General features: G+C 42.3%; 1 protein-coding gene across 2 annotated transcripts in view; it reads left to right on the forward strand.

Annotated features, from left to right (window-relative positions):
- The first annotated feature begins 10,747 nt into the window (after nt 1–10,747).
- The window catches only part of cnksr3 (cnksr family member 3), a 108,951-nt gene continuing 95,225 nt past the window's right edge, over nt 10,748–24,473 (forward strand). For both annotated transcript variants that reach the window (XM_059986053.1, XM_059986054.1), the window contains exon 1: nt 10,748–11,129. In XM_059986053.1, coding sequence (XP_059842036.1) covers nt 10,895–11,129 — 235 coding nt within the window. In that variant the 5' untranslated portion in view covers nt 10,748–10,894. The remainder of the gene's footprint in view (nt 11,130–24,473) is intronic.

Raw genomic sequence — 24,473 nt, forward strand, 5'->3', positions numbered from 1 at the left:
AAGAATAGGCATGGATTTATAATCATCAAAGTGAAACATCAATTTTTCTCTGTACAGAAGCCACCAACTTACTGACCATTTCCAGTATTTGTTTTTATTAAAGGTAAATAGTGTACGGAACACATGATAACAATTGCATTTTTAATATGCCTAACAAAGTGAAGTTTTAAAATTTGGCTTGATTAATTTGCTGAAATGGATGTCATATACTGACACACTATATGAGCCAGTGCATGTGGAGTGAAATACAAAGTACAAAACATAACCGTTAATATTACAAAATATGTACTGATAAGGGATATACGTAGACTGAAAAGTGGAACACCTTCAGATGCATGTCAGTGTTATGTGATAAACCCGTGTTAATTGGTTAATAATACAAAGATCCAACTCTTCTACAGAGAACATAAAACATGAGAAATACAAAATCAAACCATCCCAAGGTTGGAACTGCTGTTGCTGATTACAATGGTAAAGAGTTTTGTTGGTAAGGGCAAATGAAATGGATTATGCCATTAGTAATGGTGGCATCCACACCAGACTTTGAGAGGAGTGGTCCTGGGTTCAAATCCAGCCGGCTCCTTGCATGCTTTCTATCCATGCTGGGTTCAGTGTCGAGCTACCAACTCGGCCTCATAAAAAACAGACAAAAATGCTAAACAAAATGCCAAGATTGCCGCCTGATGCGCCATAGGGCGCAGAACGGAACAACAATAACAATTAGTAAAGCTCAGGAGTACATGCTTTAGAGCAGATGGTGAAATTATTCACTGCCTGATATTGACTGAACCAACACTGAGGTTGCTACTTATGACTAAGTGAGATTGGTAGTTAAATGCAAAAGAAGACTGTAGAAACTGAGCTTGTGGGATTAGTCCCACTGATTGGACAAACAAGTTTGTTTCCATTTTGTACTACCTACATAATACTCAAGTTGGATCAGCACTTGTGAGCCTAATGCACAGTAATCATGTTATTCCATTGAATTTGCATTACTATCACATGGAAAAGGTGAAATAAACCTTGTAAACGACTTTAAGGAATATCTAAATGAAGGATAGCATTGTTTTGCATTTTGTGTTTATCAGCCATACCTATTAAATACTTTGGGATTATCACTGAAGTTGTTCTGTTCAGTTTTACTCTCCATTGTAACTTCTTATCATGTTCACTGATTACAACTCCATGTGTAGAGAGTGTTGCACAGAAACTTGTTTCCCACCCCCTCTCTTGGAGTTTGAGATTTAACGAAAAGTAATGAAACCATTATTCCCAGAAGCAAAGAAACATACAATATAATTGTGTTTAAATAAAGTCGTTATCTAATCCATTGTTCTAAAATAGTAACTGCCAGCTCTGTCCCTTGATGATATCTGCAATGTTTTAATGTTTAATTCATCCTTAGATTTCATGTGGCTAAAAAAGCACATGAATAGCACACAACTTTTAAAACAAATGGCAATAACCTTCAATCCACCCAGTTCAAAGAAAGGAAATCACAGGCTCTCAAAATTACAGGAGCTACTACAAATACTGGAAATCTTGAGTAACACTTTCACAATACAGCAAGTCAGGCAGCATTAATGGAGGGGTTTTGGGCCAAGAACCTCCAACAGGTCGATGTCTTGCATCAAGAGTCTTCATCAGGACTGGAAAGGAAAGGATCAGAACCCAGAATGAGAAGGCAATAAGGGGCAGGGAGGGAGAGGCAGTAGAAATGGGGAAAAGGGAGGATCTCTGGTGGCATTTTTAGGTTCTTGATTAGCCAGGGCATCAAAGGGAATTGGGAGAAGGCAGGGGAGTGGGGATGACTGGGAGAATTGGATCAGCCCATGATTGAATGGCGAAGAAGACGATGGGCCAAATGGCCTGCTTCTACTCCTATATCTTATGGTCACCAATTTCATTTCAATTTCCCATTCCTGTTCAGACATGTTTGTCCATGGACTCCTGTACCACCATGATGAGCACACACTCAGGTTGGCAGAGCAACACCTCATATTCCATCAGGGTAGCCTAGAACCTGATGGGAAGAACATCGATTTCTCTAACATCCAGTAATTTCACCTCATCCCCTTCTCTTTTTTTCAAGCCCCATTCCTGTTCCCCTTTGACACCTTCTCTTCTGCTCACCTGCCCATCACCTCCTTTTTCTCTTCCTTCCACTGCCCCTTTCTATCTGATCCCTTCTTCTTCAGTCCCTTACATCTTCCACCCATCACCTCCCAGATTTTTACTTTATTCCCCCTCTCCCACCCATCCAGCTTCCATCTCACCTGGTTTCAAATATCACCTGCCAGCCTGTATTCCTTCCCCTCCTCCACCTTTTTTATTTGGGCTTCTGACCCCGCCTTTCCACTCCTGGTGAAGGGTCTTGGCCTGAAGTGTTGACTATTTATTTGCCTCCATAGATGCCGCCTACTTGCAGAGTTCCCCCCGCGTTTTGTACCAGCTGCTCAAAAATGATTTCAAAGTTTGTGTTATTTTTATTACTTTCACAAACATTTGTGCTGATCTGAAGCCTTTAATATTATGATTGCACCAAACCACTTTGTAGACATGTTACTAGATTCCAAGCCCAAAAGAGGCAGGTTTTGAAGCCTATTAAAGAGGAGTAAAGGATAAGACCATAAGATATAGGAGCAGAATTAGGTCATTTGGCCCATTGAGTCTGCTCCACCATTTCATCATGGCTCAACTGTTTTTTCCTCAGCCCCAATTTCCTGCCTTCTTATATCCTATCATGCCCTGATGAATCAAGAATCTATCAATCTCTGCCTTAAATATATCTAATGACTTGGCCTTCATAGCCATCTGTGGCAACGTATTCCACAGATTCAGTACCCTCTGGCTAAAGAAATTCCTCCTAATCTCCATTCTAAAAGGAAGCCCCTCTATTCTGAGACTGTCCTCTGGTCTTAGACTCCTTCCACCATATGAAACAACATCACATCCGCTCTACCGAGGCCTTTCAACATTCAATAGGTTTCAATGAGGTCACCTCTCATTCTACAGAGGCCCAAGCCATCAAACGCTCCTCATATGACAATCCTTTTTTACATGACTTTAGATAAGATAACTTATGTCCTGCAGGACAGCCGAGGTTTTGTTTTACAGAGTGAAACACTTAAGACTGTGAGACGGAGTCAATGATGCAAGCTGCAATTCATACAAAGGGTGGTGCCTAGAGTAAATGACCAGCCATTGAAAAGAGCCCCAGCCTTGGATGGTTGAGAAAGGAGGTACATCTTCCCTAAAAAAGACCTTTGAAATCAATGTCATGCTTGCATTCCAGCTATGCTAATTGAAGCTAATGTGGAACAGCTGAAGCAAGACTGGCTGTTGGCACAGGCACATGGGTAGTTTACAAGTTGATCCATCTGCAGCTTCTGTGTGCTCGCAGCGAATGGCTTTGAGACCCCCAGTACCATCACAAACACTCTTTCTCCACTGGGAGTAGTTGTAGGTCAGTGTTTCCCTGAGTAAGTGTGAAGGTTGTCTTTCTTCATGAAGGGGTTGGACAGATACATGAATCTCACTCTGTGAGAGATGTGGAAAAGATGTGTGGGCTTGAATATGGTGATTTGAACAAAGTGATTGAGAATGTTCATTGCAAGGAAAAAGTAGCTGAAGCAGAGGCAACATAAGTCCTGAAGAAGAAAATGTGGGCCTTGAAGGATTTCAGGAACAGTGAGCATTCAAGTCTGGCTCCAGTCAGTCCCATGTTGTTTGCACATGGAAATAGCAAGCTGCCGATCTCTAGTAGCTTTGATCAGAAAGTAATTGCAGCTAAAACAACGGGAACAGTGACTAAGAAGAATTTATAAAATTATAGAAAATTTATGACATGGGAAGCCATTCAACCCGTTGTATTTTCACTGATCAATAAAGGGCTCGCAGCCTAATCTCATTTTACTGTGCTTTATCTGTAGCTCTGTGGGTAATGGCTTTTCAAGAACACACACATGATCGTAGTGTTTTTGTCTTTCGAGAAGTGAATTCCAGAGCCCCATCAATCTCTGGGAAGACTCCAGCCTGATGGCACAAACATCAACTTCTCAAACTTGCCCTTCACTTTTCCCTTCACCTTCTTCATTCTTATTTCCCTCTCTCACTTCACCTCCTTACCTGTCCATAACATCCCTCTGATACTGCTCCCCCTCCCTTTCTTCTATAGCCTTCTATCCTCTCCTATTAGATCCCCCCTTCTCCAGCCCCTTATCTCTTTTACCAATTGACTTCCTAGTTCTTTACTTCACCTCTCCCCTCCTCCCAGTTTCACCTATCACCTACTACCTTGTATTTCTTCCTCCCCTCCCATTCCCACCTTTTTACTCTAACTTCTCATATTTTTTCTCCGGTACTGATAAAGAGTCTTGGCCCAAAACGTTGTCTATTTACACTTTTCCATGGATGCTGCCTGGCCTGCTGAGTTCCTCCAGCAGTTTATGTGCATTGCTTGGATTTCCAGCATCTGCAGATTTTCACTTGTTGTGATATGAATGTTCCTGCTATTGGCACATTGTTAAAGGTGTATCTCTGTCACTTAAGGCATAGTTAAATACTGATCTGTTTTTCACTTAACCTCCTGGTTAATTGTATATTCATAAAGACATCCTTCAGCTCTGTAATGAATGGGGTATATTTTGGGTGTCTGGAGTTTGTACTAAGGCTTTTGGAACAGACACCTGTATTAAAAATTCAAAGGGGTTCTGCAAGTTGTGATGCGCTACCCATTATAAATGTGAAATTCTGTAAATTTTTCTTCCTATATTCCAATTGAAACTGTAATTAATCATCTATTGTTATGTTTGGGTTGAAGAAGTATAAAACATTATGTCAGGAGTGTGAGATTCCCTCTCCCTCTCCCTCTCATAGAAACAGAAAACCTACAGCACAATACAGGCCCTTCGGTCCACAAAGTTGTGCTGAACATATCCCTACCTCAGAAATTACTAGGCTTACCCATACTCCTCTATTTTTCTAAGCTCCATGTACCTATCCAAAATTCTCTTAAAAGCCCCTATCTATTCGTCTCCATCAACGTTGCCAGCAGCCTATTCTAAGCACTCACCACTCTCTGCATAAAAAAACTTACCCCTGACATCTCCTCTGTACCTACTCCCCAGCACCTTAAACCTGTGTCCTCTTGTGGCAACCATGATCAATGTCTCTCATCATTTATACACCTCTGTCAGGTCACCTCTCATCCTCCATCACTCCAAGAAAAGGCTGAGATCACGCAACCTGTTTTCATAAGGCATTCTCCCCAATCCAGACAACATCCTTGTAAATCTCCTCTGCACCCTTTCTATGGCTTCCACATCCTTCCTGTAGTGAGGCGACCAGAACTGAGCACAGTACTCCAAGTGGGGTCTGACCAGGGTTCTATATAGCTGCAATATTACCTCACGGCTCTTAAATTCAATTCCACGATTAATGAAGGCCAATACACTGTATGGCTTCTGAACCACAGAATCAATCTGCGCAGCTGCTTTGAGCATCTTATGGACTCAGACCCCAAAGTCCCTCTGATCCTCCACACTGCCCAGAGTCTTACCATTAATACTATATTCTGCTGTCATATTTGACCTACTAAAATGAACCACTTCACATTATCTGGGTTGAACTCCATCTGCCACTTCTCAGTCCAGTTTTGCATCCTATCAATGTCCCGCTGTAACCTCTGACAGCCCTCCACACTATCCACAACACCTCCAAACTTTGTGTTATCAGCACATTTACTAACACATCCCTCCATTTCCTCATCCAGGTCTTTTATAAAAACCACGAAGAGTAAGGGTCCCAGAACAGATCCCTAAGGCACACCAATGGTCACTGACCTCCATGTAGAATATGACCTGTCTACACCCATTCTTTGCCTTCTGTGGGCAAGCCAGTTCTGGATCCACAAAGCAATGTCCCCTTAGATCCCATGCCTCCTTACTTTCTCAATAAGTCTTGCATGGGGTACCTTATCAAATGCCTTGCTGAAATCCATATACACTATGTCTACTGCTCTTTCTTCGTCAATGTGTTTAGTCACATCCTCAAAATATTCAATCAGGCACGTAAGGCACAACTTGCCCTTGACAAAGCCATGTTGACTATTCCTAATCATATTATGTCTCTCCAAATATTCATAAATTCTGTCTCCCAGGATCTTCTCCATTAACTTACCAACCACTGAAGTAAGACTCACTGGTCTATAATTTCCTGGGCTATCTCTACTCCCTTTCTTGAATAAAGGAACAACATCTGCAACCCTCCAATCCTCCGGAACCTCTCCCATCCCCATTGATGATTCAAAGATCAATGCCAGAGGCTCAGCAATCTCCTCCCTTGCCTCCCACAGCAGCCTGGGGTACATCTCATCTGGTCCCAGCGACTTATCCAACTTGATGTTATCCAAAAGCTCCAGTACATCCTCTTTCTTAATATCTACATACTGAAGCTTTTCAGTCTGCTGTAAGTCATCACTGCAATCACCAAGATCCTTTTCCGTAGTGAATACTGAAGCAAAGTCTTCATTAAGTACCTCTGCCATTTCCTCCAGTTCCATACACACTTTTCCACTGTCACACGTGATAGGCTCTATTCTTTCATGTCTTATCCTCTTGCTCTTCACATACCTTGAATGCCTTGAGGTTTTCCTTAATCCTGCCCACCAAGGCCTTCTCATGGCCCCTTCTGGCTCTCCTAATTTCCTTTTTAAGCTCCTTCCTGTTAGCCTTATAATCTTCTAGATCTCTAACATTACCTTGCTCTCTCAACCTTTTGTAAGCTTTTCTTTTCTTCTTGACTAGATTTATTACAGCTTTTGTACACCACTGTTCCTGCACCCTTCCATAACTTCCCTGTCTCATTGAAACGTACCTGCAGAACTCCACACAAATATCCCCTGAACATTTGCCATATTTCTTCCATATTTTTCCCCCGAGAATATCTGTTTCCAATTTAAGCTTCCAATTTCCTGCCTAATAGCCTCATAATTCCCCTTGCTCCAATGCTATTGTAAAGGAGAATTATGATCACTGTCTCCAAATGCACTCCCACTGAGTGATCTGACACCTGACCAGATTCATTTTCCAATACCAGATCAAGTACAGCCTCTCCTCTTGTAGGCTTATCTACATATTGTGTCAAGAAACCTTCCTGAACACACCTAACAAACTCCACCCCATCTAAACCCCTTGCTCTAGGGAGATGCCAATCGATATCTGGGAAATTAAAATCTCCCATCACAACAACTCTGTTATTATTACACCTTTCCAGGATCTGTTTCCCTATCTGCTCCTCGATATCCCTGTTACTATTGGGCGGCCTATAAAAAACACCCAGTAAATTTATTGACCCTTTCTTGTTTCTAACCTCCACCCACAGAGACTCCGTAGACAATCTGTCCATGATGTCCACCTTTTCTGCAGCCGTGACACTATCTCTGATCAACAGTGCCATGCACCCACCATTTTTGCCTCCCTCCCTGTCCTTTCTGAAACATCTAAAACCGGGCACTTGAAGTAACCATTCCTGTCCCTGAGCCACCCAAGTATCTGTAATGGCCACCACATCATAGCTCCAAGTATTGATCCACGATGTAAGCTCATTCGCTTTGTTCACAATACCCCTTGCGTTAAAATAGATACATCTCAAACCATCGGTCTGAACGCATCCCTTCTCTATCACCTGCCTCTCCTCCCTCTCGCACTGTCTCCCAGCTTTCTCTATTTGTGAACCAACCACCTCTTCCCCAGTCTCTTCAGTTCGGTTCCCACCCCCCAACGATTCTAGTTTAAACTCTCCCCAGTTGCCTTAGCAAACCTCCCCACCAGGATATTGGTCTCCCTGGGATTCAAGTGCAATCCGTCCTTTTTGTACAGGTCACACCTGCCCCAAAAGAGGCCCCAATGATCCAGAAATCTGAATCCTTGCCTCCTGCTCCAATCCCTCAGCCACATATTTATCCTCCACCTCATTCTATTCCTATTCTCACTGTCGTGTGGCACAGGGCTACCTTGGTGGTCCTGCTTCTCAACTTCTTTCCTAACTCCCTGTAGTCTTTTTTCAGGACCTCCTCCTTCCTACCTATGTCATCGGTACCAGTATGTACCACAACCACTGGCTGTTCTCCCTCCCACTTCAGGATATTTTGGATGCAATCTGAAACATCCCAAACTCTGGAACTTGGGAGGCAAACTACCATCTGAGTTTCTTTCCTGCATCACAGAATCGCCTGTCTGTCCCCCTAACTATCGAGTCCCCTATCACTACTGCCTTCCTCTTCCCTTCCTTACTCTTCTGAGCTACAGGGCCAGACTCTGTGCCACGCTCACTGTTGCTTCCCCCAGGTAGGCTGTCCCCCCTAACAGTACTCAAACAGGAGTACTTATTGTCAAGTAGTACATCCATTGGGGTACTCTCTAGTACCTGACTCTTCCCCTTCCCTCTCCTGACTGTTACCCATTTGTCTGCCTCCTGTGGCCCTGGGGTGACCTCCTGCCATTAACTCCTTTCTATCACCTCCTTGCTCTCCCTGACCAGATGAAGGTCATCGAGCTGCATCTCCAGTTCCCTAACACGGTCCCTTAGGAGCTGCAGTATGCTCTTTTCTCCAGAGGTTTTCTCTGTGAATAAAGAATTTTCTATTTCCCAGTTACAGCTTCGTGTGGCTCTGTTTTGGTAGTTACAACATAAAGGGTACCTCTCAGTTTACCATGGAGGTATTTATATAGCAAGGTTGTGCTGCTGAAATTTTAAAACCCCCTTCCTACAAAACTCTTGACCTCTGCTGGTGAGACATTCACCTCTGCTGGCCAATATTGAGCCTCTAATTCCACTGAGCATAAACATATTCCACGTGGTGTAATCCTATATTATGCTTGCACTTTGAAAAAACAACACAAGCATTCTGGTTCAAAAATGCAGGTGTTACCAAGCTAAGAATCCCTTGCCCCAAAGCCTTCTTCCTCCCTGCTCCTGGCAGTGGTGTTTATCTGCTGGAATTATGACAATAGAGGAACTTTTGGGGCAATACCCTCCTTGCCATCTAAAGTTGTTACCCTCACCAAGAGGTTTTGGGCAGGAGACTCACATTTCTGGCACAGAAAGGTTTGTGCTTTCGAACACCTTTCAGAAATTAAAATAAAATAATTTAATTTACAGTGTTCAATTTTTGCTTCTGTATATTGATGAAAATGACATCCCTACTTTTCCCATCCAACAGATGTCACACCTGCTGAAGAACAGAGGAATTATCATAGCAAAATCTTGTCCCACAAGCAAACTCATGCACTTCTCAATGTATTCAGACTGTTGCAGTGTATGCACTTCGTTAAAACATTTATGCTGGCAGAAGCATAGACTCAACAGTATTCAATCAGTTTTATAAGAGGATTAAAGGATTCTTGTAAAAACAGTATTTTAACCAACAGGTTAAGATGGAGCAGAGATGCAATTTTAAGTTGTGGGAGGTTAGAATCAATTTGTCAGCAGTGGTTCTTCCAGAGGATCTGAGGCTGGTTCCACCATCTGTACTGAATGTTAACCTACTGAATTCTATTCAAAGATCCTTAGCAGGCAGAGGGCTGCACACCTTCATATACTATGTATATAATCATTGCTCAATAAGGACTGGTTACTTAACCTGATCACTTGGGTGAATCTGCAAGTAGTGCTGATGTCTGGTTGTTCCAGCAGGCTTTATTCTAATCCTGGGTGCTTCCGTTTCCTCCCATATCCTGAGAATGAGCAGTTTGTTAACTGAGAACAGTAAATTATCCTGAATGTAGATGGCTGGTGAGAGTATTAGGAGTTGGTTATGGGTACATGGGAGAGAATGGACTGTCAGGAAATAGATGTGAAAATATACACATTCCAATGAGAATTTTCCAGCTTTTTTTCTCCACAGCTGTGTGTGGTTTCTCTTTTATAGATTCTTTGCCTTCAGAGAGTTTTCTGAAGGATCGGGTTGGAAGTATATTTTGTTGCATTACGCAAGATATTTCCACTGTGGCTCTGGCTGGGCGAACCAGCAGCTCCTTTCCCGAGGCAGGGTTCTGAACAAACCGTCAACAACTGCTCCCCACCCTACCGTCACCTCCCACAGATGCAGCCTGGCCCGCTAAGCCTTTTGTTTTTGCTCGCCATTCCAGCACCTGTGGTCCCTGGCTGTTGTGCACAATCGGTATATAATTAAAAACTATTAATTTCTATGCTATTATTTTAAATTTAGATTTCGATGTATATCATCAATCATCTACTCCCGATATCGTTTTTCAATAACTACTGTACCAGGGTGTCTTGAACCTATTTTCTGTAGGGGCACTATGGAAGCGTAATGGTTTTGCATTGAAAATGAGTTGTCCAAGCAAAATACTCCGTGGGCGGTAAATCTGAAATCTGAAACAAAGGAAAAGTTGGTAATATTCCATAAATCAGGTGGCATTCGTAAAGGGGAAGGGAGTTAACGTTCCAGATTTGCCATTGTTATGAAATGACTAAGAAGTCTTTGCATTTAGTTTCTGCGCTGTTATTCATCACTCGTCACCGTTGTTTACATCTTCATTTTGGGCGCGTGGGCGAGCTTCTCAACTCAGTCCAGTCACACGTGGTACGATGCGCCTTTAAGAGAGAAATACAAACAGAGCCGTATCCAGCGGAGCGGGGCTCCTCTTTGACTCACGTGCGGTTTGTAAGCAGTGATACTGAGACTAGATTTATTGTTTTTCACTGATAATTGCTGAGACGGTAACGGGAAGGGCTCAGAAAGGGCTGTTGTCCTTCCCTGCGCCCTTTTCAGTCGGCAAATATCGACGGGAGTAATAGTAAATGAGGCAAAGCACTCTGGGTGCAGCAATCCTTTGCCTTTAAGGAGTTTCGACGGAAGTGCCGGCGTATGCAACCTGATGCCGCATTGAGGAGCCGGACTTGCGAACAGGACCACCGTGGAGCTGGAGCGCGGCTTCGCCCGGCACCGGTCGCAAATCCTCGCTCATTCCGCCGCCGCGCTCCGGCTGTCTCCTTTGTGCAGACACAGCGCATTCGTTTCCCCGTTGTTCCCTCCATCCGTCTCAAGTCAATGGAACCCGTCACGAAGTGGACCCCGAAGCAAGTGGTGGAGTGGATTAAAGGTAAAATAACTTTCAACTGTTGACCTCATGACAACTGTTTCGCTCTAGCCGGCGATAGATGTCAGGAGTTAGTATTGTTTTTTTTACAGCAGTAAAATAGAATGCCCTTGTTTATACCAGCTGATCACTCTGTGGCAGTGTTTAAACTGACCTGACGCGTCTTAAAATTAGTGTCGTGTTTTCCTTTGGAAGTCGATCTCGCTTCATTGTTTCTGTGCCGTTGTTACTTTCCCACCATGAGTTTAATTTTGTTGCACTTAAGTATTTCTTTGTATCCACTTTCTTCAATTTTTAAACTTGTCACGCCGCTCGCCCTTTCTAATTTAGTATGAACTTGATGGGAATCTGGCGATTCCCCGTGAAGTGCTTTTTAATACGAGATGTAATAGTCTTGCAGTCGTGTCGGTTTAACGAAATAACACATCGATAGCGTACATTCGGTCGCCGTTACATATTTGCTTAAGTTTGAAGTAAACGGAGCATGTCACTTGGGATCGACGAATTGACTTCGGCTTTAGAAGATCATGTGCTACTTCTAAAAAAGAATATGAATTTTTTCTAATGCACTTGCAGCTCAGCTCGTTTAGTCACTAAGTCTTGGCATCGTACAATGTATTAAATGGGCAAACTATCATTAGTTATAAAGAAAGGTTTTGAATATTATTATTCGCACATTAGCTTGGTTCTGAGTCACGCAAACCTGTTTCAGTCCCAGTGCCGAGTCAGCTGATCTGTGCATGACCTGTTCTTTAGATTTTAGTAACCTGGGGCACCAGGGAGTTATCCACTGTTTATTGCGGCCTGGCATCTCCTGTCGGAAAATGTGCACGTACGAGTATCGAGAGAAGATGACAATATCTTTTTTTACTTTGGTGAATTGATATCTTGGCCACTGGTGCTTGATCAGCACTGTTCCCTTTAAGGTAACACACACAAATGCTGGAGGAACTCAACAGATCAGGCAGCATCTATGGAGAAGAACAAACAGTTTCAAGCCAAGACTCCCCATCAGGACTGCTGAAGAGAAGACAAAGTAAAGAGGTCAGGGGAGGACTTATTACAAGGTGATAGGGGAACAACACACATAAAATGCTGGAGGAACTCAACAGGCCAGGCAGCATCTATGGAGAAGAGTACAGTCGACCTGAAAGAGACAGAAGGCCGTGGAAGAAACAGAATAAAAGTGGGGGGGGGGGGTAGGAGCACCAGAGGAGGCGATGGATGCACAATGAGATAACATGAGAGGGACAAGGGGATGGGAAATTGTGAAGGGGAGTTGAGGCTTTACTGGTGTGTGTTGCTCAGATTTCCAGCATCTGCAGATTTTCTCTTATAGTTGAAAGCAGGAGAGGGGAAGGGGTGAAGTAAAGAGCTAGGAAATTAATTGGTAAAAGGGAAATCTAATAGGAGAGGGTAGGATGCCATTGAAGAAAGGGAAGGATGAGGAGGACCAGAGGGAGGTGATGGTCAGGTAGGGAGTTAAAGTGAGAGTGGGAAACAGAAATGGGGAATAGTGAAGGAGATGGAGGAGAGCAATTATTGGAGGCTGGAGAAATTTATGTTAATGCCATTGGGTTGGAGGCTACCCAGACAGAATATAAGGTGCTGCTCATCCAAACTGAGTGGCCTCATTGCAACAGTAGAGGAGGCCATGGCAGAATGGGAAGTCAAATAGAAATGAGTGGTTACTGGGAGATGTAGCTAGGTGTTTGGTGAAGCGGTCTCCCAATCTACATCTGGTCACTCTGGCATACAGGAGGTCACACCAGGAATGCCGGATACAGTCGATGACCCCAAAATACTCACAGGACCTGAAAGGACTTTTTGGGGTAGTGAGGGAGGAGGTGTAGGGGCAGGTATGGCACTTCTTCCACTTGCAAGGATAAATACCAGTACAAGTAACAGGGCAGGAAGCGGTATTGTCTGCGTAGTTGTGAGAGTCAGTGTTTATAGTAGATGTCGGTAGATAAGCTGGTTCCAGAGATAGAGACAGAGAGATCGAGGGAGGTGTCGGAAATGGACCAAGTACATCTGAGGGAAGGGTGCAAGCGTTCTCTCTGAGCCACACAGTAACTGAATGCTACCATGCATGTAGCCTTTTTTTTGCTGACAGCTAGAGTTTTCCTTTACATAATGCAAATATAATTTTGAAATTGTGCTAATATAATTTTGAAATCTAGTTTGGTATAATTGTGAAATATCCTGTAATTTTGTTAATGAATATAATCCATAAATTTTGTAAATAATAAATGTACCACAATCTTTACTTTGAAGCATTTTGGAGTTTTGACATATTAAAATTGTTGGTGTTTAAAGTTACAAGACTTAGAAATTGTAACAATAAACACAGACTGGAAATCAATAGCTCATTGTTAATAAACTTCAGGCCCCCTGAATGCCAACGATGTCTAGTCGAAACATTTTACTTAACCATTGTGCCTGTCAGTTCTTTTGACTGCCTGATAATTGTTTGCTTGTGTTGTGAGTTGTGGTTTATTTGTGCATATTGTAAAGAAAAACATTTAAAGTGTTACGCAGTTTTCGGGCCTCAGCAACAGTTGGTCCATGCAGCTGTGGGAAAAAATTTAGAACGTTGGTAACCTCTGGTACAGTTTGCATGGAGTTTGGATCTTCTCTCTGTGATAACATGGAGCTCCTCTTCTGTATTCCTCTCACATCCCAAAGATGTGTAGGTTGATAGGCTAATCAGCTGGAGTAAGTTATCCCTAGTGTGAAGGTGAGTAGCAGACAATGAAAACTGAAGGGTATCTGAGGAGAATAAATGATGTTTTTATAGGATGGTATGTGTGGATCTTGGCCAAAGGGTGATCAATCTCACTGATCTGATACTTTTTGGGAAGTCATAAGCTTAGGCCTTATTCAGTAAATGTTAAGGCACTAAGGAATGGCAATGACTTGAAGAACCCTTGTAGATTGGAGTCAAATGAAGGGAGAAGGTGAACAGTTAACAGTTTGTAATAGTATGTAGATACAGAAGGATCTTGGGTCCAGATCTGTAGTTCACTGAAAAGGGCTACACAAGTGGATAAGGTTGGAATGAAGTCATGGAATGCTTGCCTTGAATGGTAGGACTTTGTAAGGGGGTTTCTTTTTTGTTACTGCATATGTTAATCAAAATGGCTTCTTTGTTAAAAGTAGGAATGCTTCTTTGTTATGATAAGTGCTTTCTCTCGAAGTTTGGGTTAAAATTACTGATAACAAGAATTGTATTCGTTTGTTAACCAATTGGGATTAATGTTATTCTTTCTTCTGAGTCTGTAAGCTATTGTTGGCTGGCATTTTAGGGAGTCGGCACGAGAGAGTGAGAGAGAGAGAGGACACAATGCTGTAAGCTGGGCGACGGAACGGACCCCGAGCTGGGGTCCGAGGCCAGGAGGTTCGGCGAGGAGAGGAGACAAAGATGGACATGCTTGGTTGATCACTTCGGGTGGTCCTGAGCTACGAGTCGATGAGTTTGGAGGGGATCGAATGGTGGCCAGAAGACTTCATTAATTTAGCTCCAACGGTTGTGCACAAAGTGGTTTTGACCTTGATAAGTTTTGGTGCCTTTTCTTTATTTTCTTTTCCTTCATGTATACTGTATCGTTATTAATCACTTAGTTCTAGCAGGATCTTTAAAGTGTAATCATTCAATCGCATATAGTGTACTGTCTGTTATTTGGCATGGTGGGGACATCACACAGCGTCCACACAAGCTGATTATCCAGTCTGGTGGGGCCAAAGGCCGCTCCCCCTAGACCAGGGGTCAGCAACCCGCGGCTCCATATGGGTCCATATGGCTCTTTCAGTGGTAAAGGTTGCCGACCCCTCCCCTAGATGGAAGCGAGCTGAGCGAGCCTGAAGTGAGCCAGGGGTCTACAAGTACAAAAGTCATGTTGCAGCTTCAGTCAAACCACACTTGGAGTATCGTGTATAGTTCTGGTCACATCATTATAGGAAGTTTGTTGAGATTTTAGAAAGGGCGCAGAAGAGATTTATCGGGATGCTCTCTGGATTAGAGGGTTTGAGCTGCAAGGAAAGGTTGGATATACTTGGATTGTTCTCCCTAGGTTGTGTTCTCCTTAAGAGCACCAGTCAATGCCCTACTCCCCACATACAAGCAAAAGCTCAAACTGGAAAATCCAGAAAAGTAAGTCGTACAGTGCTGGTCTGAGGAAACAAATGAGATTCTGTGTGACTGTTTTCAGGCTGTAAACTGGTCCATGTTCAAAGACTCAGCCTAGATGAGTGTGACTTCACCATCACAACATTTATCAGCAAGTGTGTTGAGGACCGTGTATCAAGGAGGATAGTCTGGTTGTTTCCAAACTGGGAATCCAGGTCTGCAGCATTCAACAAGGGTCAATCCCAATCTTGGCAGTATATCACTGATCACATACCTCCACTACCACCATCGCCACTCTGTTTCTTATCCCCAAGTCAGCTTTGGATTCAATTAGATCGCCAAATCAAGATAAAATCTATGTAAAGCTATCAGATGCCAAGAGACAATCAATTCTCAGTCCAGTCATCAGTTACTGTAAGGAAGGAGGTAGAGATGCCTCCTTCAGTGATTCAGAACAGCTTCTTCCCCTCTGCTATCTTGATTCCTAAATGGACATTGAACCCATGAACACTACCTCACATTTATTATTTCTGATTTTGCACTATTTTCAATTTAGTTATTTATCCTATAATAGTATGTATTGCATTGTTCTCTTGCTGCAAAGTTAACCAATTTCACAACATATGCCAGTGATATTAAATGTGATTCATGTTTTGAGCAGTAGGGAATGGGTATGTCACCACCCTGACAGTCTACAGTGCACCTGAACCCATAGTCATTGTTGCAGACAGAAATCAGTCTTCTGGAGGGTGAACCTGGATGGTGTCCCTGGCTGTGCTCTTGCACCTGGTGTGGGGCTAGGATATTTGCAGATATTTTTAATCTCTGCCTACTTCAGGCTGTGGTTTCTTCCTGCATTAAGAGGACCACTATCATTAGGATACCAAAAAAAAAGCATGATAACGTGCCTTAATGATTACTGTGCAGTGGCTGCAACAATTGCCATTATGAAGTGTTTCGAGAGGCAGGTCATGGCACACATCAACTCCAGCTTTCCAGCCAATCTTGACCCACTGCAATTTGCCTGTCATGGAAACTGGTCTATGGTGGATGCCATCTCCCTCACCCTACACTCTTTATAAGAGCATCTGGACCAGGCATGGGCAAACTACGGCCCGAGGGCCATATGCGGCCCATTAAGCTTTTTAATCCCGCCCGCAGAACTTGATGAAATTATATTAATAAACCTTGTTAACGTTTTTTCCCCGCAATTCTGGCGTTTTCCCAATAGATGACGCACTCTATATACATTTGTGGCGACCCATTTCCTGGCACATCCGAACCGGCTCACAATTAGCCAGCGTTCCGGCTAAGGGAGATAGCCTATGGGGATTTACGAGCTCAGAGCTTTGGAGCCTCTGCGCCACGGGGGGCAGGTTGAGGGAGGCTTAAAAGTGAGGCTGGGGATTTCGAATAAAATTTTTTTCTTCGACTGCAGTTACCGACTCCGTGTCATAATTTTAGCACTGCACGTAGCGCACCGCTACACATTGACCTTTGTTGAGGTGCAGCGTATTACTCCACATTTGCGCTTTACTCTTTGTTCGGCTCGACCTATTTGTGTGAACAGGCGTTCAGCGTCATGAACATCAACAAAGCCAGCCACAGATCCAAGTTAACTGACCCACACCTCAGATCCATCCTGAGAATCGCCACAACAAAACTAAATCCAGACTTTGATGCGCTGGCTAAAAAGGGAGACCAACAACACTGTTCACACTGAAATTAAAAATAAGTTTCTTCGTTGTGTTTTGTAAAAAATGCATTTGAAAATATTTTTTTCAATAAGCCTTGCATGTTACATGTCATTTCTGTTAAGTGATGGACATGAGTAGTGCTCAAAATAAAAAATGCGCTCCAGATCAAATAACGCGCTCCGCATACTGGCGCACTATCACTGTTCTGTCTTTGTGCTGGTCGTTGTTGAGTTTTGGCACAGGGGACAATTGAATAAGAAGGAGCAGCACAAGTAGACCTGCATCTCCTACCGTTTTTGAAATAAAGACAGTCAGGAGGAGAGTGATGATGATAATATCTTGAAGGATAACAGAATTTTCAGTGCTTTAGAATAATAACTGTTACTATTAAAAAAAGCTGTATTTTATTCATTTAATTTTCAGTGTTTTAAAAGTCATTTCAATAAATAGCTAAATACCATGGGACTTCAAAGACAGATATTTTGTTGTAATGCATTTGTTCATTTTCAATTGAAATTAAAGCACATGTTTTCTACATATCCCATGATATTTTATTTTCTCTTATGAGGTGTATTACCAAAACACTCCGTCCATCTGCTCCTGGTCCGGCCCCCCTGTCAAATTTTAGAACCCTTTGTGGCCCACAAGTCAAGAAATTTGCCCACCCCTGATCTGGACAGTAAATTCACCTACATTAGACTGTTGTTCCAAGCAAACTCATCACCAAACTGCAGACCCTAGGAGTTGATGCCTCCCTCTGCAAATGGATCCTTGACTTTCTGTCCGACAGATGGCAATGAGAAAGGATAGGGAGCAATCCTTGCTGATTATTCCAAACACTTGTGCTCCTACTGTACGCTCTATATGTTCGCGACTGTGTGGCCAGGTTCTGCTCCAACTCCATATACAAGCTTGCAGATGATATCACTGTAGTGGGCCGCATCTCAAATAGTGAATCAGAGTACAGGAAGGTGACGGAGCTTAGTGACTTCCTCCTCTTTGTCAACTAACAAAAGGCCTGGTTATTGATTTCGGGGGGGATTTCAGGAAGGTGCGGGGGGTATTGCACATGTTCCTGTGTACATCCTAGGTGTGAACATCACCAATAGCATAGTCCTGGTTCAGCCACGTAGATGTTGGGCCAAGAAAGTTCAACAACACCTCTACTTCCTCAGGAGGCCCATGTCCCCATCAGCTCTTACCGGTTTTCATCGTTGCATCACAGAAAGCATGACAAGTTGGTATGGCAACTGCTCTACACGTGACCACAACAAACTGCAGAGAGTTCTGGACGCAACCCAGCATATCACAATAACCAGCCTTCCCTCTATGGACTATACCTCTAACAGCTTCGGTAAAGCAGCAGTGTAGTCAAAGACCACCCATCTCAGACATTCGCTCTCCCTTCTCCCACTGGACAGCAGATACAAATGCCTGAAAGTACATACGACCAGGGTGGAGGACAACTTCTATCCCACTGTTACCAGATCTTGAACAGGCCTCTTGTGTAATACAATAGACTCTCACTTTACCTCATTATGAACTTTCATTTTTACCATTTACTGCACCCTTTTGGTAGCTTTTATACTTTACTCTGTATTGTTATTGTTTTACTTCAATGCATTGTGTAATGATGTAAGACAAGCTTTTCACTGTATCTTGGTACATGTAACAATAACAAACCAATGTCAATACGAATAGAGAATTAAAGGCCAAGCAGAGTAATGAGAGTTGTTTTTAACATTGTTGTCGGTATATTTGGGGTTGACATTCAGAATATTTTCCCCAGGGCAGAGAATAGGTTTATGAGGATACTGCCTGAACTAGAGAATCTGAGTTAGAAGGAGAGGTTGGCCTCAAAAGATCTTTATTTCTTGGAGTGCTGGAGGGTGACCTCATAGAAGTTTGTAAACTCATGAGTATGCATAAGGTGGAGGGGAAGGGCTTGGAGGATTCTGAGTTGATCGCGGGAAACAGACTAGCAGAGAGGAAGTTTTGGTCAGTGTGGGTCTGTTTCTGTGTTGTATCATTCTGACTCTGGTGACTCCACAGCTCCAGCTTGATGCATTCCAACTATGTTTTTCTTCTAATTCAGAAAAGATGGTTTATAGTCCCAGGTCTGGCTCAGTTCAGAATCTGTGTGAAATCGAGATTCATGCCATAGTTCTGAACTGTGAAAAAAGGCCAGGTTTTTGAAATTAACTGAAAGGTAAATGTGGCTAAACCTATTTAAACTTCCTCTATTTGGGGTGAACTTTTTAGTTCTGGACCATGGGCTTGCTGATGCAAATGGGGTGGAAAAAAATAATTTAAAATCTGTTGCTGTCTAGAATCGGTTGGGTTTAATATCACTGGCATATGTCATGAAATTTGTTTTCTGGCAACAGTACTACAAATTGCAATAAGAAAAAAATAATGAGGTAGAGTTTGTGGGCTTATTGTCCAGTCAGAAATCTGATGGAGTGGAAGAAGCTTCCTAAGACATCAGGTGTGTTTCTTCAAACTCCTGTACCACCAGCTTGACGGCAGCAATGAGAGGAGGTGATGGGGCTCCTTAGTGATGGATACCGCCTTTTTGAAGCATCGCCTTTTGAAGATGTCCTTATTAATGAGGAGACTCGTGCTCAGGATGGAGATGGCTGAGTTTGAAACTTTCTGCAGTTTTTTCAATCCTCTACAGAGATTCTCCATACCAGACTCAGTGATGCAACCAGTTCGAATGCTCCCTATGGTACAATTGTAGAAATTTGGGAGTGTCTTTGGTGACGTACCAAGTCTTTTCAAACTCCTAATGCAATTTAGCTGCTGACATTCTTTTGCAATTACATCAATTTGTTGGGCACGGGATAGATCTTCAGAGATGTTGACACCCAGGAACTTGAAACTGTTTACCCTTTCCACTGCTGGTCCCTCTGAGGACTGATGTGTGTTCCCTTCCTGAAGTCTACAATCATTTCCTTGGGTCTTATTGACTTCAAGTGCAAGGTTGTTGTTGCGATGCCACTTGGCTATCTTATCTCTATCTTACCTCGATATGCCTCCTTGTCACCGTCTATTCCTCAACTTCATATACTTACAACATTTAAAAAAAATCATCCTGCATTGACAAATTTATAGTGCAGAAAATTCTAGATTGTTCTATGAGGAAATTAGATTAAGTAATGACTTTTTATTTGAAATATTCAGTGATCAAAACATTAAAAATCTCACTTCAATCCCTGATACATGAATTTTATTCAGTTAAAAAAAATTCTTTTTAAATGGGAACAAAACCAATTATATTTATTACTATTAAACACTCCCTAGGATAACTTTTGAGATGGAGCTTCCAATACTTGGTCACTTTTGAAGCTGGATTAAGAGTGAACAGTAATACTGAATTTATGTTGTAGAACTTTTCCCATGTAATGCAAAATAAATGAGTCTACTTTTTCCATAGGAATCCAATCCCAGTTGTGTTAGTGTGGTTTAATAGCAGTGTAAACATATGCTCCCAATAGTACTTAGTTCCAGCGTGTTTCTGATTGTGTATTGCCTGTCTCTGCAGACTGAAAACGTGGCTGAATGTGTTTCTGTGAGCAATCTATCATATAAGGGTGCCATTATATTCTTCCCAGAATGCTCTGGGTACTAGAAACTACACTAATATTAAGTTTGCAGTTGATATGTAAAGCACAGCAAATTGTGCACCTTCTCCCTCCCCCCCCAACCCCTGAAGGGGGTTTAAACACGACTGGAATACAGCGATACTTGAAGCAGGTTCCTTATATCCAGTCTATTCCACAATTTAGTTTTCACGGCTCCTGGCATTTAGCTTCTGACCCGCTTGCTCAAGTTTTTTTCTGCTGACAAAACTCAGCGGGTTTGTCTTTAAGTGCAGGGTGTTTGGACTCAAGATACTGAAGCAGTTTTGATGGCTTCATTGCCTCATTAGACAGCCTCTGGGCCTGAACTCCTGCCTCTGCACGTCCACTGCCAGCTGCTTTGGCCAGGTGCAGCTGGTTGTGGGTGGGGTGAGAGGACAAGGTAAGAGCCAGAGGTCCCCGTGCCAGGGCCGCAGCGGTCGCAGTCCGGAGAGAGCAACCGAGCGAGGAGTGCGACAGGGAGCGGGCATGCCCCCCCCCCCCCGTAGGATCTATCAGCCGACAAAAGTTTGTTTCAGTAGATCTCAGTGTGGTAGCTGCTCTGATACTTACGAAACCTTGAGCCCGAATTAGGTTGTCTGTGAATATTTTAGCACTGGGTTCCCCACGAATATTCGGTGTGATAAACAGGTTTAGAGGGGTGCCCATCTGTCCGTGCTCCAGGCTGGTAGCATAGGCATTTCCTGCTGGCCACGCGAGGCCAACCAGTGATCCCTGCAACGAGGGTGTCACTGATGACCTCATGTCGTTCAAGTTCAACAGTGGCTGTGACAGGGAATGAGGAAAGCTGCAGATGACTCGTATCGTTTCCTCATGCCCCGGTAGCTGGGAACCACTGAATTACACTGTGTAGCGCGGGAGAGTACACACGTATGTACTGGGCAGAAAGAATGGAACGAAAAACCCCGCAACCTGGAAACAATCGCTCAACAGTATTTGTGTATTTTTTTCGGGATCTACTGGGAAAGTCTCAAAGATCGACCAGTCGATCGCCATCGACGGGTTGGTGACCACTACTTCAGATACTGCCCATCACAGTTGTATGGCGTGAGAGCAGACTCTCTCCACACAGTCATGAGTGTTTAGGGAGCAGAGTAGGAGGCTCAGAATGCAACCTTGTGGAGCAGTGGTGTTTAGAGTAATCGTGGTGGAGGTGTTGCTGCCTATTCTTACTGCATTTTGTTAGTCAGGAAGCCAAAGATACTCCCAGGGTCCAGATGTCTCTGAGCAGTCAGTATTTCTGGTTAAGAATGATTTTTTTTTAATGGAGATGCTGGAAGTTGAAATAAACACAGAATATGCTGGAAATACCAGTTCAGGAAACGTTTGGAATGAAATATTCACTGTTTCTCTTTCCACAGTTGCGAACAGAGCATTTTACAATTTTTATTCAATTGAGGCAGATGGCAAAGGTTTGTATTTGTAGCCAATGGGTCATTTTTGTTTTGGCTTTACTAATTAATAAATGCGTACTTCTGACAAACCAACTTGGCTCTCATTTCAAATATTGTACTTTAAATTCAACTAGTTAATGTAACAAGTTTTACTAATCTATTTGCTGAAATTGAATACTGACAGCTGCTTTGTATTTTCCAATGCTAAGTTATCACTGTATTGTTTACAGTTGATAAATGGTTTTTTTGAAGAAAACAAAAACTTGCAATTTTCACCCAATAAAATTGTATTATGGATTGGTGAGTTTTTTGCTTATTGAATATTTCAAATAAGGCAATAAAAATAGTCATTACTTCATCTAATTTCCTCATAAGCCAAGCTAGAATTCTTTGCACACTAAGGTTGTCAAAGCAGGTTGATTTTTTTTAGAATATATAATAAGGATATGAATTTTGAGGCATTACTTGGCCATGTTTACATTGGAGGAATAATATTATGTGCCTTGCTCTTACTCAAAACGTTTGAACCGTCATAGACCATGTCTGAACAAATGTACTTAATTGTCTATAGTAAGAATTAATGAATACAATTATATTGACTTTGTATCAGAATTGGATGGCTCAAAGCCATGATTATGAAATAATGTGTATCAAAACTTTATTACTTTTTAAAGTAAAGGTAACTGCCTGAAATTGAAGTAGAAAGAAAACATTTTTTGTGGGAAAATTTTCAGCTTCAATTTGGAATACAAATAAGAAACTCTCATTTGCAGCAGTCCCGTGTTTTGCAATGAATGATCCACTTCCAAATAGAGGTTTGGAAAGCAAAAGCAAATTTTTGTCCATCCTTTAAACATCATGGCCTTCAATGCTTCAGGGAATAAGCAGTTGGCGTGAAAATATGCAGTGTAGACGATGCAAAGGTAGATTAAGTAAAGGCTAATTGAATACTAGGTGGCATGTTGTTTGATAAAATGTCCTTTGATCTAATTAAGAATTTAATTTGTTTCCATACTTGATAATTAAAACAAGTGTGCAGATGTTGACGTACTATGTGAAGCTGTCATAGTGCAGCTGACAGCAAAAATGAAGTAAATTTGCTGTAATTGTTACAACTGACTGGTGTACAGTATGCCAGACCTGTTGCCAAATGCTTTCGCTCAGCGCTTTTTCTTAAATTAATTGTGTTGTCACCGAGGCTGTCATTTGTTGCACATCAGTCTTTGCAAAATTCTTCTTGAACTGCTGTAGTTTGTGATGTGTATTTAGTTTTAAAAGTTTGATATAATTTGGTAGCGAATAGGGATAGTTTAAAATGTACTGATTTTTTGTTTTGGCTTACTTTTGGACTTTTTCTCTCCCCCCTTTTGAAACTGCTCATGTCAAACTATTGAAGCAATATTTAAATTCCTTGTTCGGTGAACCTTGTTTCTGCAAATTCATTTATAAGAATCAGATGCTGGTAGCAAAGGCAGAACTCAGTTCCTGTTCCCAGTTGCCCTTGAACCAAGTAACCTTTTAGGTATTTTGGAGAGCAAATAAGAACTGACAACAGTCCTTTGTTGTTGCCTGTGCAACTTCAGTTACTTATTGGACTGGTTAGTAACAATATGTGTTGCTCATTATATAAAAAATAAAATCTCTAGTAGGGTATGACCAAAGATTTTTGCTACTACATGTTTCTAGTTATATTATTGTGATTAGAAGTTTAAAAAATGCACATTATTTAAAAAGATTTAGTCTCTTCTAGGCCATTCAGTATTTCTCTGCCAATAAGTACAGCAAGTGGCGTTGCTGTTTCACAGTTCCAGCAACACGGGCCAGAGCACTTTTATATCCCCATTCCACTCTGGTGAGGTTTCTTGACCTTGAGGTTTAGTGGTCCATTCTATAATGAGATGGGTTAAATTTTGGAACACGAGTGTTGGTAATCTGGTGGAGAGATTTAGATAAAATGAGTTGTGTATTTTAATTGCTTGGATGCCATCATGCACTTGCTGTCTCTGCTGATGTGGTTAGCACAACGCTTTGCAGTACAGGTGACCCGGATTCACTTCCTGCCACTGCGTGTAAGGAGTTTGTACTCTGTACGGGGATTCCTCCCGGTTCTCCCATTTCCTCCTGCAGACCAAAGATGTACTGGTCAGTAGGTAAATTGGTCATTGTAAATTGCCCCGTCATCAGGCTAGGATTAAATCAGGAGACTGCTGGACGGCATGGCTCAAAGGGCCTATTCCATGCTGCATCTCAATAAAATAAATAAGTCTGATTAGTTTTAAACTATCCCTCCACAAAATCAGAGAAAAATATATCCATGTTATCACGTCGGTATAGGACTTGTATTGTGGTATGAGGAGGTTGGATCATATTACAAAATTATATTTTGGACCCGATTGGTTTGGACTGGACCTGACTCTACAAACATCTTGTCAGTGCGAAGATCTCGCCTTCTTGCCTGACCAATGAGATCTGCTGTTTTTAAG

Source organism: Hypanus sabinus, chromosome 12, assembly GCF_030144855.1.
Source record: "Hypanus sabinus isolate sHypSab1 chromosome 12, sHypSab1.hap1, whole genome shotgun sequence".
Lineage (NCBI taxonomy): Eukaryota > Metazoa > Chordata > Chondrichthyes > Myliobatiformes > Dasyatidae > Hypanus > Hypanus sabinus.